Source organism: Nomascus leucogenys, chromosome 2 (assembly GCF_006542625.1).
Source record: "Nomascus leucogenys isolate Asia chromosome 2, Asia_NLE_v1, whole genome shotgun sequence".
Lineage (NCBI taxonomy): Eukaryota > Metazoa > Chordata > Mammalia > Primates > Hylobatidae > Nomascus > Nomascus leucogenys.
In genome coordinates this window covers 103,156,246-103,174,165 of record NC_044382.1, presented here as the reverse complement: position 1 = coordinate 103,174,165, position 17,920 = coordinate 103,156,246, and the positions used below count along the sequence as shown (strand labels likewise).

Genomic DNA, 17,920 nt, shown 5'->3' with positions numbered 1-17,920 from the left:
CATTATATACAAAACAACTGGAAAACAAACTACAAAATGGCAGCAGTAAGTCCTTACCCACCGATAATTACCCCAAACATAAATGGATTAACTTCTCCAAACAAAAGACACAAAGTGGTCAAAAAGATTGAAAAAGCAAAAAAACAAAAAAAAAAAACCAACTATGTACTGCCTACAGGAGACTAACTTCACCTCTGAGGACACACATAGAGTGAAAATGAAGGGATGGAAAAGGATACTCCATGTAAATGAAAACCAAGAGAGCAGGACTAGCTACGCTCCTATGAGACAAAATAGAATTTACATTGAAAAACTGTAAACATTATACCTGAAACTGCAAAACTATTAGAAAAAAAACACAGGGGATAAACTACAGGGCATTGGTCTGGGCAATAATTTTTGGATTTGACTCTAAAAGCTCAGCCAACAAAAACAAAAACAGGAAAGTGAGGTTACATAAAACTAAAAAGCTTCTGCATAGCAAAGGAAACATTAAGAGAATGAAGAGGCAACCTGTGGAATAGGAGATAATATTTTCAAGCCATATGTGTAAAAAAGGGTTAATATCCAAATACAAGGAACTCAACTCAATAGCAAGAAAACAACCTGATTAAAAATGGGCAAAGGATCTGAATAGACACTTCTCATAACAAGGTAAACAAATGGCCAACAGATAAATTTTTAAATGCTCAATATCACTAATCATTAGGAAAATGAAAATTACATCTCAGTTCTGTCAGAACGCTTATTATCAAAAAGATGATTATTAGTGAAGATATCGAGAAAAGGGAGCCCTGGTATTCCCTAGTTGTTGGGAATGGAAATTAATAAACCAGTATGTTAAAGAGCTATCTGCACTCCCATATTTACTGCAGCATTATTCACGACAGTCAAGTTATAAAACCAACCTAAAGTGTACATCAATGAATAAAGAAAATATAGCATATATACACAATAGAATAATATGTAGACTTTAGAAAGAGAGAAATTATGTCATTTGCAACAACATGGATGAACTGGAGGACATTATGCTAAGTGAACAATCCCAGCACAGAAAGACAAATACTATTTTTAACTTATATGTGAAAGTCCAAAGAAAATTAGATTTATAGAACCTAAAGAAGTTGAACACATAGCTGCAGAGAGCAGAATGGTGGTTACCAAAGGCTGGAGGTGGGGGAATAGGAAATGTTGATCAAAGGACACAATGAGAAGTATTTGAGGTAATAGAAAAAAATAAATAAAAATTACAAAATCGGGGCCATTGAGAAAATACATATGCAACTGATAACAGGAATTCAATATAAATAAAGCAAAAGCTGATAGGACTAACAGAAGTAATGACTAATCTGAATTACAGTTAGAAAATTAAATTATTCTATCAGTAATTGGGAATTAAATAATAAACTTGTAAGTAATCAATGGGTCAAAGAAGAAAAAGAAAATTTAAAAATACTCTGAACTTAATAAAAAAGCAAGCACGATTAATACAAATTTGTGGGATGTGGATAAAGCAATGCTTGGGGGCAACTAAAAGAAAAATAGAAAGGTCTAAAATCAGTGATCCAAGTTTTTACCTCAAAAACAAACAGAAAAACAACCAAAGAAAATTAAGCCTAAAGCAAGAAGTATGGAAATAATAAAACCAAGCAGAGAAATCAATGAAATAACAGACAAACAATAGAGAAAATTAATAAAACCAAAACGAGTATTTAAATTTCAATTTCCAATTATTCTTTCCTAGTATATGAGAATGCAATTAAATTTTATACAGTGATCTGTTGTCTTTTGATCTCACTAAATTCACTAGTTCTAGTATCTTGGTTAAATTTTTTAGTATACAACCATGTCTTTGGAAATAAAGACAATTATTTTTCTTTCTTTGCAATTTTATGCCTCATTTCTTTTTCTGGCTTATTGCAATGGCTAGTACATCCAGTAAATGCTAAACAGAAAGTTTAAGAGTCAGCATCCTTGCCTTGTTACCAATCATGGGGGAAAAAATCATTCACCATTAAATATGACATTAAGTTTAGGTATTTACATAGATGCCATTTATCAGGTTTAGGATACAAAAATCATTTTTAAAAATTGCAAATAGAATCAGCAAAATATTAAAAGTGAACCAGAAAAAATACACCATGATGAAGTACAGTTTATCTCAAGAATACAAGTTTGGTTTAACATTTAAGAATCGATCAAGTGGCCGGGCGCAGTGGTTCACGCCTGTAATCCCAGCACTTTGGGAGGCCGAGGTGGGTGGATCACCTGAGGTCGGGAGTTCAAGACCAGCCTAACCAACATGGAGAAACCCCATCTCTACTAAAAATATAAAATTAGCCGGGTGTGATGGCACATACCTGTGGTCCCAGCTACTCGGGAGGCTGAGGTGGAAGAATTGTTTGAACCCAGGAGGCGGAGGTTGCGGTGAGCCAAGATCACGCCATTGCACTCCAACCTGGGCAACAAGAGTGAAACTCCGTCTCAAAAAATTAAAAAAAAAAAAAAAAAAAAAAAAAAAAAAAAAGGTCGGGGTGTGGTAGCTCAAGCCTGTAATCCCAGCACTCTGGGAGGCCAAGGCGGGCGGATCACGAGGTCAGGAGATCCAGACCATCCTGGCTAACACGGTGAAACCCCGCCTGTACTAAAAAATACAGAAAATTAGCCGGGCGCCTGTAGTCCCAGCTACTCAGGAGGCTGAGGCAGGAGAATGGTGTGAACCCGGGAAGCGGAGCTTGCAGTGAGCCGAGATTGTACCACTGCACTCCAGCCTGGGCGACAGAGCGAGACTCTATCTCAAAATAAATAAATAAATAAATAAATAAATAAATAAATAAATAAAGGAAACAAGTATAATTCAACATATTAAGAAAATAAAGGAGAAAAGCAAATTATCTCAAAATATGCAGATAAAAAGTTTAAGAGCAATCTATAATAGCACCCCAAAACACAAAATACCTAGGAATAAATTTAATAAAATATGTGCAAGATTCATATAATGAGAACTATAAGACATTAAAGAACAAGCGGAAAGATACATAGTTCACTAATAGGAAGAATCAATATTGTTAAGATTTGACCTATAAAATACAATCCCAATCAAAATACCAGTTTGCATTTTCACAGAAATTGACAGTGATTCTAAAATGTGGATGGAAATACAAAGAATCCAGATTCACTACAACAACTTTTAAAAAGACTAAGTTAAGAAACTCATAGTACCTAATTTCAAGACTCACTATAAAGATACAGTAATCAAAACAGTGTAGTGTTGGTATAAGGTAGATATAGAGATCACTGGAACCAAACAGGAAGTCCAGAAATAGACCACACATACGTGGTCAATTGATTTTCGTTAATAGTGCCAAAATAACTGCAGAGCAATGGAATTCTCATACACTACTACTGGGAATATAAAATGGTACTACTTTGAAAAACAGTTCATAGCTCTCTGCAGCCTCCAACTCCTGGGCTCTAGGCTATCTTCTCACCTCAGCCTCCCAAGTGGCTAGGACTAGGACATGCATCACCAAGCCTGGCTAATTTGCAAAAAAGAAAAAGAAAAAAAAATTTTTTTAGAGACAGTGTCTCACCATGTTGCCCAGGCTGATCTAAGACTCTGGGGTCAAGTAATCTCCTCCTGCCTTGGCCTCCCAAAGTGCTAGGATTACAGACCTGAGCCACTATGCCTGGCCAGTTTGGCATTTTCTTATAATGTTACACACACAATTGCCATCTAAAACAGTATAAATTCATTCATTCCGAGATATTTCCCAAGAGAACTGAAAACATGTCTACATGAATACTTGTACCCAAATGTTTATAGCAGCTCAATTTATATTAGCAAAGACAAAAAATATCCCAAATGTCTACCAATATGTGAATAAACAGACTGTAACATATCCATGGAGTAGAATACTACTCAGCAACAAAAAGGAGTGAACTGCTGGCATACACAAAATGGATGAATCTTAATACTGTACTAGAGAAATGAAGCTATATCAAAGTATCTAAGTATGATCCCATTCATAAGGAACTCTTAAAAAGGACACATCTAGTCTATAGTGATAAAAAGGAAATCAGTGGTTGCCTGGTGTTGGTGGTACAGAACTAAATGCTCAAGGACACAAGAGAACATTAGAGGATAATGTACATGTAACGGATCTTGATTATAGTGAGGGTAACATGAGTGCATCAATTTGTCCAAACTCATCAAAATATACCCTTAATTTGTGTGCATTTTATTGATTATAAATTACATTTAACTAAGAGACAAAAACACTCCCCACCCTCTTGCCATAAAAAAAGTAACAGCAGTCTTAGAATACAGTTTACCCAATAAAAAAGCTTTTAAAAATATACCAAGGACAAAATGAAATAAAATTATGATGAAAACAGTATGAATAATGAAGACAGCACTACATAAACCCAGAATGATGCTTTTGTGATAATAGCAAGTCTAGAAGTACTTCAAAACTAGAAACAAAAATCTTTCAATTAGTTTTCCCTTTTTGTTTTGCTTGAGTTGGCCAAAAGGAATAACATGGAAAGTAAAATAGAAATAGCCAGAATAATCTAAAACAATACTGTAAAGTAGATTTTGTTCTATTAAAGACACATAAGTCTAAATGAGCATAATGGCTTACCTAGGAGACTGGAGTAAATCAGCATGGCTCATTTGGGCTAATAATTGCAAAAAAATACAGAAAGTACTCATGCAAATCAAAATTATTTTCTCATTAATTGCTTTAGCTTTTATGTAATCACATCCTACCTTATAAGAGAATCACTTCGCTTATCAGTTCTAACAAGGAGGACAACTTTCCATCTGTGGAAGGCTCCTGGAGCACCAGTGCGTTTCAGTTCTTCACGCCATCTTTTAGGTGCAGATTGCATTTGAGGTGAATAACAGGAATCTTTTTCAATTTTATATCCCCATTCATAAGTTGTTTCATCAAGCCATCTGCCACTTTTGGCACTATGAATTATATAGTCCTTGGTTAGTATCCACTTTCCTAGAAAGCAAATGAGCTGTCAGTCACAAAGGAATTTTGGTTCTGATAAGTGATAAACAATAAAGATCAAATATAAAAGTCAACCTTTTTCAAGATAAGACTCTAAAGCTACGCTGCTAACATTATCTTTGAACTATGCATTTTGGGGAAATTTTTTGATAGTAAGAGGCTTACAATATCACTGAACATTGTATGTAATCTTTTCCATGACAAATACTTATAATTCTAAACATAATTCCATAGCTGTAACTTAGCTATAATTAGTTTCATTTAAATATAATTCTAAATTACAATTTTATAATTCTAAACATAAATCTAAAGCTTTAAAATCCAAAATAAAATGTGGTATTACTGGAATTATTATTACTATCATTATTCACTATTTTGGGTTATATTTATATTTCTCCTCCTATGCTAACAGCTTTTCCAATATTGTTCACAGCATTATTACTCTGTAAAACAAATATATTGAGTTAAAGAATTTTTCTGGTCATTTTATAAGAATTCTTGTTTTTTCTTAAGAGATGAGATCTCGCTATGTTGCCTAGGCTGGTCTTAAACTCTTGGGCACAAGTGATCCTTTTGCCTCGGCCTCCCAAAGTGCTAGGATTATAGGCATGAGCCTCCGCACCCGACCAACAGTTTCTTTATCTGGGCATCAACGATCTTTTTGAACATTATGGACAATGTATGTTTTCATTTGTAAAGTTAAAAACGAATGCAAGTGTTTTCCTTGTAAGTTAATCTAAAAAAGGATAAATTCACCCAAGTCACACATGCTTTTTTTTTTTTTTGCAATCAGTAGACTAATGATATGTCAGATCAATCACAGTAGAGAAAGCTATAAAATACAAAACAATAGAGGAGAAGACTAAGTCTTAATTTGGGTCTATAGTATTTAATATCTTAAAAAAATAAAATAGTATGACCATTGCTTCATAATATGGATAGGAGAAGCAGCAGAGAGAGAACAAAAGCACTGCCTATATCAAATGACGGATCAAAGAAAACTTGACTGAAAACAGCTGAGACTTTAACAAAAGCTTAAGATTCTGACATTTTGTGCCAGTCTTTTCATTAATGTATTTTTTTTGTCTTAAATAACACACACTAAATCCTTGTTGGGGTAAATATTTCTGCCTATTTAATACATTTTTCATGTGTCACAAAATTTTACTCAGAAGAGTAATAAGCCAAAAAATATATTAAATATTTTCAGAAAATATCAAAAAAACACATTTAGGTTTGATATGTAAATATGCTACCTCTCCAGAGACTAAAATACTTTTGCTTTAACACGAAGATTGTTTTCAAAAGTTGGGGGAAGACAGTTAACTTACCTGCCGCACAAGCTGCTAAAAATTTTTCACTCTTACATAGGCGTTCAGCTATAAGATGTGTACAATTTTTGTATTTCTGGAGGGAAAAATCCACATCAAGAAATGTTACTAAAGTAAGACTGCCTTTATAACACATCCTTTTAGTTGCTACAATATCAAGAAGGCATTTTATCATTCTTAGGCCAGTATTTTAATTCTAGCTATTTTTCAAATATATCTTGAACATTTTGATAAGTTTCTTACCTCACTCTTAATAAAAGTGCAATCTAGTTTTAAAAGTAATTTGACTAGCGCTTCTTTTTCTTCCATCTTAAATCCTGTCATCTGGATGATATGCTTTGGAGTACCATCTTCCATCTAACAAATACAAACATACAGAAGATAATGTATGTTAAAGATACTATTCACAGGGTTGACATTATTTTTTCTTAACTATGAGTACTAAAAATAAACTATTAAACATATAATAAATTAAAGATGTTAGGCATAGCTGTTAAAACAATGTTAAAACTACTTATATATGATAGAAACTAGTTTTAAAAGTTATCTTCTCAAAATGTGGCCTTAAAAAAGTGAGGGTTTTCTTTCTTATTTCAACATTGAAAGTCTGGATTAATAGATTACTTGACACTAAAACACATTGATGAATAAATATACTTCTTCAGAAAATGACAGAATGTTATACAAATACTGGCATAATAGCGTTATACAAGCTTCATTTAAAAAGTATTGTTGGGCTGGGTGCAGTGGCTCACGCCTATAATCCCAGCACTTTGGGAGGCTGAGGCCGGTGGATCATGAGATCAGGAATTCTAGACCAGCCTGGCCAACATGGTGAAACCCTGCCTCTACTAAAAATATAAAAATTAGCCAGGTGTGGTGGCAGGTGCCTGTAATCTCTTCTACTCAGGAGGCTGAGGCAGGAGAATTCCTTAAACCAGGGACGCAGTGGTTGCAATGAGCCAAGATCATGCCACTGCACTCCAGCCTGGGCGACAGAGCAAGACTCCATCTCAAAAATAAACAAACAAACAAACAAACAAAGCATTGTTGGCCGGGGCGGTGGCTCACATCCGTAATCCCAGCACTTTCTTTGGGAGGCCGAGGCAGGCAGATTACCTGAAGTCAGGAGTTCGAGACCAGCCTGACCAACATGGTGAAACCCCGTCTCCATTAAAAATACAAAATTAGCCCGGCGTGGCGGCACATGCCTGTAATCCCAGCTACTCGGGAGGCTGAGGCAGGAGAATTGCTTGAATCCGGGAGGCAGAGGTTGCCATGAGCCGAGATCACGCCATTGCACTCCAGCCTGGGCAACAAGAGTGAAACTCCGTCTCAAAAAAAAAAAAAAAAAAAAAAAAAAAAAAATGCTGTTGTTCGCTAAGAGCTTTTGAAACTTACAGACAATGAAACAATCAGATTTTATACTCCACAGAGACTTTAAAACCTCTGTGGACAGATATAAAATATGTATATGTTACTGGAGAAGTTAATAGAACTCATGGTCCCACAGCATTTATATCCAATAATTTAGTAAAGTGGGTACACATAGTAATCCTGGATCCTATTTGCAATTTATATTTCTTAACTTTGATATATATATATGTTAATTTCATCATTTACAAGGTAGACTGAAAAAATCACTTTTTAAAAAAAAATCTAAGTTTATTTTCATAGGGACCTTAATCCATATTTTAATGCAGTTCACACAAAGTACTTTGTGTTTAGGGAGTACATAACTCACAGAATTTCTCATCAGAACACAATTCTGTTTGTTTACATGAGGCTGAACTGGAGAACTAGATAGCGTCTTAGAGAAAAATCTCAATCTTTTCACAGACAAGGAAAGCAGGGACTAGAGGAAATCAGGGCAATTTTTCATTTCTCTAACAATTTTGTCATCATAGCTGTGGGTTATTAATATTTAACTAATGTCATAGCTAGAATAACAACAATAGCTGTTTTCAACAACCAAAGAAACAATGACTTATTTCAATACAATTACAAGTAAACTTCAAAAACTGTAACGATTTGAGCCCAGGACTAATAGCACACAACTGGTGAAGTGAGAAATGTTCTTCACAGAAAGTCTATTTTTAGACATGTAAATATAATATACATACATTTATTTAAAGGTTGAGATTCATTTAAGAGTAAAAATTGAAAGAAAGGCTCAACATAAAACAATTTAAAGCATTACTCAGAAGTGAACTTTTATTTCCTTGCTTATAGTTTTGAAGAGGAGAAGTTCAGCTAGGGTAACTGCACTCCTGGTTTTTCTCTACCCTTCATCACTCCCCATTTCGTTGGAGAAGCTCCTTGAGACAACTAAATGGATGTGCTTTGCTCAGTGTATCTGCATATTTGCAAAGAAGGTCCATATCGATGCTTTCTGACACATCCTAAGGGGCTGCCAGTAGCAGTCCTGCACTGCCTGTGTGGGCAAGTCAATTCAGAGGTTATGTACTAAGAAGCACACTATGGTTCCATATCAAAACCACCTCCTTCTTGCAGAAAGATGCAGGAAAAACAAAACAAAAACCATCATGTCCTTCAAAACAATGTTTACTCAATAAAAAAGCTGATATTTAAACCTCAATTTATCTGATTTTTGCATTTCTCAACTGGCTGCAAAAGGGGCAAAGAGGTACAATGTATTTTAACCCTCTAAAACTCAGATACAGAACATAAGAAAGTGCCTTAAAGATAAGGCTCTCCAATGAGATAAATGCTTTTTAAAAAAAGTTACAGGGATTTGGTCTAGTCAGTATAAAATTTTTAAGTGCACATAATAGGGATTGGTCTCTTATGAAAAATTAATCATACACATGAAACACTATCATCAGTAAACAAATCAAGCTTCTTGTATAAGGAACCCTTTACTGTATTAATCATCCAATTTCTTTTTTTTTTTTTTTTTTGAGATGGAGTCTCACTCTGTCACCCAGGCTGGAGTGCAATGGCATGATCTCGGCTCAGTGCAAGTTCCGCCTCCCAGGTTCATGCCATTCTCCTGCCTCAGCCTCCTGAGTAGCTGGGACTACAGGCGCCCGCCACCATGCCTGGCTTTTTTTTTTTTTTTGCATTTTCAGTAGAGATGGGGTTTCACCATGTTAGCCAAGATGGTCTCGATCTCTTGACCTTGTGATCTGCCTGCCTTGGCCTCCCAAGTGCTGGGATTACAGGCGTGAGCCACGGCGCCCGACCTAATCATACAATTTTTTAAAACCATTTACATGGGTTAATTAATGTAGCTCTTGAGTGTTAATAATCATTAACAATATGGACCAGCAATACATAAAAACTATGAAGAATATGCTCTGTTGCTAGAAATAATAATGATTTAGTCTGATGCAGAACACATATGAACACACACAAAAAAGCCACATTTGGATTATAAAACATATGTCCACAACTAGGGAGAAATGCTTTCATTATTTCTAGGGAATTTTTTTTTAAATCCTTTAAGCAGATTTCCTTTAGAAAATGATAGGTCTTGGCCGGGCATGGTGGCTCACGCCTGTAATCCCAGCACTTTGGGAGGCTGAAGTGGGCAGATCACGAGGTCAGGAGTTCGAGACCAGCCTGGCCAACATGGTGAAATCCCATCTCTACTAAAAATACAAAAATTAGCCAGGTGTGGTGGCAGGTGCCTGTAATCCCAGCTACTCAGGAGGCTGAGGCAGAAGAATTGCTTGAACCCAGGAGGCGGAACTTGCACTGAGCCGAGATAGCACCATTGCACTCCAGCCTGGGCGACAGAGCAAGACTCTGTCTCAAAATAAATAAATAAATAAATAAATAAAATTAAAATATAAAAAGAAAATGATACGTCTTTTCGGAAATGCTGGACAAGTGAAATTCAATATATCTGTGAATATCATCTTGGTATTCAATCAATACTTGTTTTTATCTAATTGGTTTTATCAAAAACCACTGTTATAAGTAGAATACAAGAGCTTTTTATTTTTGATTTTTTTTTTTTTTTTTTTTTGAGACATCAGAGTCTCGCTCTGTCGCCCAGGCTGGAGTGCAGTGGCACAATCTTGGCTCACTGCAAGCTCCGCCTCCCGGGTTCACGCCATTCTCCTGCCTCAGCCTCCTGAGTAGCTGGGAGTACAGGCGCCTGCCACCATGCCTGGCTTTTTTTTTTGTTTGTTTGTTTGTTTGTATTTTTAGTAGAGACGGGGTTTCACTATGTTAGCCAGGATGGTCTCAATCTCCTGACCTTGTGATCCCCCTGCCTCGGCCTCCCAAAGCGCTAGGATTATAGGCGTGAGCCACCCCACCCAGCCAAGGAATACAAGAGTTTTCAACACATATGCTTTTCCTACTACTTGTATATTTTTAATGTATTTTAGAGTTTCAAGGGCTATTTAATGGCTATTTTGGGAATATTGCCAAAGAAGTTTGACTGGTTTTAAAAAGTCTAAAATCTTGCCTGACTATTCTAAAAATTGACGTATAAAAACTAATGTTAAATAATCGGAATATACAAAAAATAATAAAAAAATTGTTATAACACTGTTACCCAAAAAAGTTTCATTTAAAGCTTGTCCTTTAAATTTTATTATTCTGCTTCCTCAGAATTAAACAAGTTATACAGAAATAAAGGAAACAGATACTATGTTGCTGTTTCCAGATCATGTTAATAGCTATTTTACAATCTGATTATTAATAAGGTAACATTTTAATGTATTTTGGTTTCATGTATAAATTATTAAATTATTTGGATTTACTGGAGTTAGTGTGTAAAGCAGTTTTCATCTTAAAACATATGGTCTTTATAATAAAATAAATGTGATGGAAATAACCCACTTTGTATATTTAACAGCATTTTCTGTCAAAGCAAGAGCCCATAGTAAAATGAAAATAGGACTAACTGCATAATAGCAGAAATCAGGAAACCCTCTTAAAGCAATTTATTTCCTTTGAAAATGATTAAATATGTAACTGAAATTAAACATTCGGAGGAAAGGGAAGTAGGAAACAAAGGTGAAAAAATAGAATGTCCTGATTCAAACATTATTCAAAAAATATGGATACGTTTAAAAACAAATCAGAATACAGGACATTCTAGTCACAAATCTATCAGAAAAACTGAGCTACTAGCTAAACTTTAACAGAATCAGGAATCCCAGTGAGGGCCCAAAATAACTAGCAGTTTTTTAATAGTTTTCTACAATAAAATTATCTACTTGAAACAACAGAGTTTATAATACATTTAGCAATGCTTTTTTACAGCACATGATATGACAAATGAATGACCTGTATTACAGAATCTAATTCATGCAGTTACACAGGAAAACTATATATGTAGGAATAGATATAAACATGTATAGATATACTGATTGATTTATTTATAAAATTCATGGTTTGATGGTTCTTTCTGACCCTGCAGGATTAAGAATACAATAAACCTGATATGTCAATGAAGCCAAAAAGAGCACTACAATTGGTTTAATATATATCAATAACCCAGACAATTAAAAATCCTTTACAGTCAAATTTAGTGTAAGTGATATGTCTGGGGTAGGGAGGATCAAGAGCTAACTTCTAGAAGTCTTCCAGCACAAGAAGGAAAGTAAATATACTACAATATAATTGTACCAGTGGTTATTTCTAGAAAAATTATAGATCTTTCTAGAACTAATAGGGGGTGTTCCTTGGAGCATTCATACAGAAGATACTATCCTAACACCAAAAAAAACGAGGGAGAAAAAAAAGCAAAAAAGAGAGCATGACTTTTGACAGTTTTTATTTTTACTGTCAAAAAAATTAAAATTATATGACATTCTTGGTTATGAGAAAATGTCCTTTTGTAGTAATTACTAAAATCTTATCTATAATTAACAAAAATTAGTTACTTACCTTGAACAATAAAATACAACTAAGGAGACAATGACTGTAAACAGAGTTGGCCTTTATGCATAGCAAGCAACTGTCTCTGTGGTATGGACTTTCCCAAAATATCTCCCACATGGGCCTATTCTTGATGCCTGAAATTCCTTTGTAGTTGGTGCCAGTCCAAAATGCAAAGAAAGCTTATAGAACTCTTCATCTTAATTAAGAGCACTATTTATTATAAACTAGCTTTTTAGGATCTTTGAATTATTTATAATGTAACACATAACTAGAACATGTTTGAAAAACATTTTGAAAATTGAGCTCAGAGACAAGGAAAGACAGGAATACAGATATGAATACAAAAGTCTGGTTTCAGAGGCAAGATGAAAGAGCAGGGTACAACCCTTGGGAAAAAGCAGAAGATGCTACAAAAATGAGAGACAGGGATGCATAAATGGGGTTTTGTATGGAAAATAAGGATAAACCTTTCCCTACTCTACATTATATAGGGCTGGTTTCTTTTATAACCAGTCCTACCTATAAAAGAGAAGTAATCTTAGAAATAAATTGTATGGTATCATTAGCTAAAATAAATATTTAAGACTTAATAAAAAACTTTGATTTATATATTTATATTTAAGAACTAAAGTTTTCCCCCCAAAATAACCTTTACAGACTTGTCTTTCAATTTTAACATGCACTTATTATAGAAAATTTGAAAAATACTACAAAGTATATAGAAAGATTAAAATCATCTCTAATTCCTTCAGCTTGTAATACCATTGTTAACACTGGGGAGGGATGTTGACTTTTAGGTTTTATCTGAGTGTGAAAAAATATAACAAAATTTGGATATTACATTGTTTCATATCTTCATTTTTATGTAATATTATACTGTGATCATTTGTCCATGCCACTTAATACTCTTCATGGTTTTAAAGTCATGATGAAAACTAGTGGTTTTTTAGTGTTTGTTATTTTGGTGAATTCTTTTGATTTTAAACCTACTTCTATAGCAAACTAAGGAAAATTATTTGAAACTCCCCTCATCTGAAAAGCATATACCAAGCACTGAATGCAGTCAAGATTTTTGCTCTGAAGTAGAGTCTGAAAAATTTTCACGATTTCTCTTATTCAAAACATTTAACTGGGAAAGTAAACAAATAACTGTTAAAACTGAAAAGGGTCCAAGTGTTGGATCTCTGTTTGAACCAACAATGCAAAAGGCAGACACGTCACAGTACTTATACTGTGTGTGTAAAATACTGTTTGACGTTTAAGTACAAGTGGCGTTTAGAAATTCTAGACCCTTTAGGCCTAAGAGCCAAATTAGGCCCTTGGTTTAATATCATTCAGCTGGCCTTCAGACTTTTTTTTTTTTTAAAGACACAGTGTCTATCTCCTGCCCCATCCTTCAAAGATTTGAGATGCACACGCACGTGTGTGTGTGTGTGTGTGTATAAATATTAATTATTTGACAGAAGTATGTTCAGTGATGAGACTTGAGGGCTATTCTTACTTCCATGGCATTATTTGGGAAAGAAGCAGTAATTAGTCCCTCTGAAGACAAATTTAGCACTAGAAGGAAGAAACAGAACAAGCACCAAAGTGAATATGGTGAGAAAAAAAATGAGAAGCTTAGGGCGACATATGGAGATGTCCAATCTATCCAATACTGTACAAGGCACAGGCTGGGCAGATGTTAATTTCGGGATGAAGGAGTCCTTAAGAAAGCAAGTTGGTCAAGAGAGGAAAGGTTCAGAAAAAGAATAGGTGGACAGTAGATATTGTTTAGCCATAGGGGATAGAAGTCAAATGTGCTTTGGTATCCTAGGAAATTTGGTTTACTTAGGAGGAAGACCATACGTCTAAGGTTGAACAAGCAGGATTTAATTTTTATTGAGGACCTACTGTGGTTTATACACTTCATATATGTTAGCTCATTTCCTTCTTCACAACGTTAAGTGCTATTTATTTTTCTTGTGCAGATGAGGATACTGGGAAATCTGAGTGATTAAGAAACTACTTCAAGGGTACACAGCTAGTAAATGGTAAAAACAAGATGCACAGATAAGTCTTTCTGCAAAAATTATATGCCTTTTCTACAATACCAAGCTGAATTAAATTTCAGAACTTAGTCTAATACTTTTAACCACATTATAATTTCATAAAGCAATCTACTTTCACCTAACACAAAAGAAGGATACATTAAGTGAAAGAACAGTACAAGGGTGGGAAGACATTTAGAACAGCAATATCACTGAAAAAATTTAAACATAATTATTAATTATTTTCAGTAAAATAACAGTGCCTAAAATTTCAAAGCATTTCTAGAAACAATCTAAAGAGTGCTTTTTTTGTCTAATGAGAAACCAAGTTTTCATTATTTTCCTCTCAAAAGTGATTTGGTATCAATCATTAGAGTAATTCATATGAGAAAGTCTTTCTTCCTCCTCAAAAATAACCAGACAGTGTATTTTAAATTTCAAAGTAATTTTGATAGAAAGTATGAATTAAGTGAACTTAAAAGTTCCAGGGTTATTTTACTTTTAAGCAGTAACATGCCCTTATAAGGTGAGAAACAGTACATAGTACATTATACAGATATATTTTCTATTAGTATATTCAAAGTCACCTACAAGAGTAACAGACGATGTTTCATTTTAGTTACATTCTTGAGAGAATTCGTTTTGTTTAGGGTTTATTATTCAAAGCCAACACAGAATTTTTTATTTTACATTCTAAAAAAGTTTTCTTTAAATGGTGAAAACCCTACTTTAGGGTAATATAATCAAGATACACATAAGGAAAATACTAATAAATAAAAGCTATATTATTGGTTTCCCAAAACGCAATGTTTTTGAACATCAGTGGAAATTGTGGATGCTTATGAAATCTTCAGAGTTCTGAATTTTGATTATTAAAAGTAACTACATTTGATCATCTTTTCAATGACTTTCACGTGATCCATGCTTTATGCTTTAGGGAAGCAAGAAAATGTTAGGTTATATAATTCAATTTTACTTAATAACGCATAATAAAATCTGGATTTAGAAAACAGAATAGGGGTTTATTTGCAGTACTGAAGGTCAGCTGTCTTTACAATAAAACTGACTTAAACATTCAAGTATTTGAACATCCTAGTTCCTTTAAATTAAGAATACTCAAGAGTTACCCGGCCGGCGAGGTGGCTCACGCTTGTAATCCCAGCACTTTGGGAGGCCGAGGTGGGCGGATCACGAGGTCAGGAGATCGAGACCACGGTGAAACCCCGTCTCTACTAAAAATACAAAAAATTAGCCGGGCGTGGTGGCGGGCGCCTGTAGTCCCAGCTACTCGGAGAGGCTGAGGCAGGAGAATGGCGTGAACTCGGGAGGCGGAGCTTGCAGTGAGCCGAGATTGCGCCACTGCACTCCAGCCTGGGCGACAGAGCGAGACTCTGGTGTCTCAAAAAAAAAAAAAGAGTTACCCGGTGGCTCACGCCTATAATCCCAGCACTTTGGGAGGCCGAGGCGGGCGGATCACTTGAGGTCAGGAGTTCGAGACCAGCCTGGACAACATGGTGAAACCCTGTCTCTATTAAAAATACAAAACATTAGTCGGGCGTGGTGTCGGGCACCTGTAATCCCAGCTACTCGGGAGGCTGAGATAGGAGAATTGCTTGAACCTGGGAGCCGGTGGTTGCAGTGAGCCGATATGGCGCCACTGCACTCCAGTCTGGGCAAGAGCAAGGCTCTGTCAAAGAAAGAAAGAAAGAAAGCAAAGGAAGGAAGTAAAGGAAACAAAAGAAAAGAAAGAAATTTACTCTTTTATATAAATTCACCTCATACTAGCAACTTATGTATTGAACACCTGCAATATACGTAATCAAACTTTCCAATAATGAGAACATCTTGCACATCCACAGATACTTCCAAGAACAACGGAGTAACATAAACCAAAAAGTCCACAAGGTGCATTGTCTGTCACACATAAATTGTAAATTCAGTTCAAATGTTCATTCCCAGTATTTCAACAACAAAAAAAAAATTTTTTAATAAAGTCATTCGTCAAAAAAGAGGCTGGCGCCTCCAAAATCTAGCTCCATCTAACTCCTGAGTCAAATAATGATATGAAGTACCCGAGACGGACCAATTTTTTTTGTCAATATTTAATCTGTGTCTTTGGAAGTGGAAGAAATCTTAAAATAGCCACTTAGTCTTGTTTCCAGCCTTCAGGCAGCTGAAATACAATCCCCAGGAATACAGACCCTCCCTTCAGGGAAACGTGTATGTGTGTATGTTTGTGTTTAAAGGCCTGCAGCAGTTAGAGATAGGATCACTGCCGTTTTAGCATTTTTTTTTTTTTTTAAATCTACTAGAGAGGAAAGAATGACACAATTTTCTTCGTCACGGGAAAGTGGGCCTGGGGTATCCCAGCCACCTTCGCAAACGCTAAATTATGGAAAGCAGCCAAAACTCTGGTATCAGGATGAGGCGTCGCCCATGGGTTCTATGGAAACGAGAGACGCGGGGGGCCTAGCGCCTTCCAGGCGGCGGGCCGAGCTGCAGAGCTACGCAAGCAGGAAGAGGGGAAGCGGCTCAGCCCAGTACTGCAGAGGGGCGCTCGGAGGCAGTCCCCGCAGCGGCACGGGCGAAGCGTCCCGGGGTCTGCAGCTGCAGCCCACCAACTCCGGCGCCGAGCGCGAAGTCAGGAGAGCTGGAACGAACTGCAGCTGGAGAAAGCGCGAGAGCCAGACACCGCTGCCGCTCACCCTAACCGCTTCCTTCCTAGCCTCACAGCCGGGAGGCAGAAACTTCGGAGGTACGGCCCGGGGAAGAAACATCCCCATAGAGACAAAATACACTGTGTCTTCCTAGCTAAGCCCCTTTACCTTCCCGGCCGAAGTGCCTGGGATGCTTCCTTCGGTGGCGGCGGCGGCAGGGGCGACGACTGCCGCTGCAACACTCAACTGCTTCACTAATCCGGGCTCTGGGAAATAATTTCCCGCCGCGCGCTAGGCAGCCCCGGAAGCGATAATACCATTTCCGGGTGGTTGTCAGTGACGCTCCGGAGCCGTCGCCAGGGTGGTAATATTTGGTGCAGAGCTTGAGTCTGGCCAGCTCGTCAGGCTCCTGCTAGATCAGCACCGGAGGTGGAAGACTGGTAAGTGATTTTACTGGGTTTTCTCCTGCGCCTGATATTAATGGCCGGCCGGGGCTCTGTGCAGCATTTTGGCCAGCCCGAGAAGTAAGTGGGCGAGGGTGGAACCAGAAGGAGTCCCCAGCCAACCCCGTGGCGCTTGACACCCAGTGCAGCTGGAGAAGGCCCTGGGATCCCGGCTTACCGTCTTATCCACTCGCAAAATCTGACTCCGACTTGGAACTCGACCTCGGGTCACCAAGTGTCCCTGGGCGAGGCCGAAGACACCGTGTACCGTGACTCGGCGTTGCGCCGAGTTTCTCTGCCAATGATCAACGAGTTTCCTATCTCCCATTGGCAGCGTTTGGCCACTCTTGGTTTCTGAGTACTGTTTCCGTAGTTCTGGGGTGCCGTGCCTGGAAGGCAGGAGGTTGGCTGAAGAAGACATCTTTTACAAACATTTAGGAAGTGAGATGGGGAGGTTCCTTCCTGATTTAGAATTCATTGAAGGTTCCTCCCGCCATTTGAATTGGATGAGAAGAACAGTTTGTTTTCCTGGCTGAGATATAAGAGAACAAGCTTGTAATTTCATGCTTG

The 17,920-nt window shown here is 36.8% G+C and overlaps 2 protein-coding genes across 6 annotated transcripts in view; one reads left to right on the top strand and one right to left on the bottom strand.

Annotated features, from left to right (window-relative positions):
* Positions 1–17,355, bottom strand: part of SLF1 (SMC5-SMC6 complex localization factor 1) — a 92,905-nt gene extending 75,550 nt beyond the window's left edge. For all 5 annotated transcript variants that reach the window (XM_030816882.1, XM_030816886.1, XM_003261620.3 and 2 more), the window contains exons 1-4: positions 17,076–17,355; positions 6,599–6,712; positions 6,356–6,431; positions 4,775–5,015 (exon numbers count right to left, since the gene is read on the bottom strand). In XM_030816882.1, coding sequence (XP_030672742.1) covers positions 4,775–5,015; positions 6,356–6,431; positions 6,599–6,712 — 431 coding nt within the window. In that variant the 5' untranslated portion in view covers positions 17,076–17,355. The remainder of the gene's footprint in view (positions 1–4,774; positions 5,016–6,355; positions 6,432–6,598; positions 6,713–17,075) is intronic.
* Positions 17,243–17,920, top strand: part of KIAA0825 (KIAA0825 ortholog) — a 461,655-nt gene continuing 460,977 nt past the window's right edge. The window contains exon 1 of the mRNA XM_030816955.1: positions 17,243–17,347. The gene's annotated coding sequence lies outside the window, so the exon portion shown is untranslated. The remainder of the gene's footprint in view (positions 17,348–17,920) is intronic.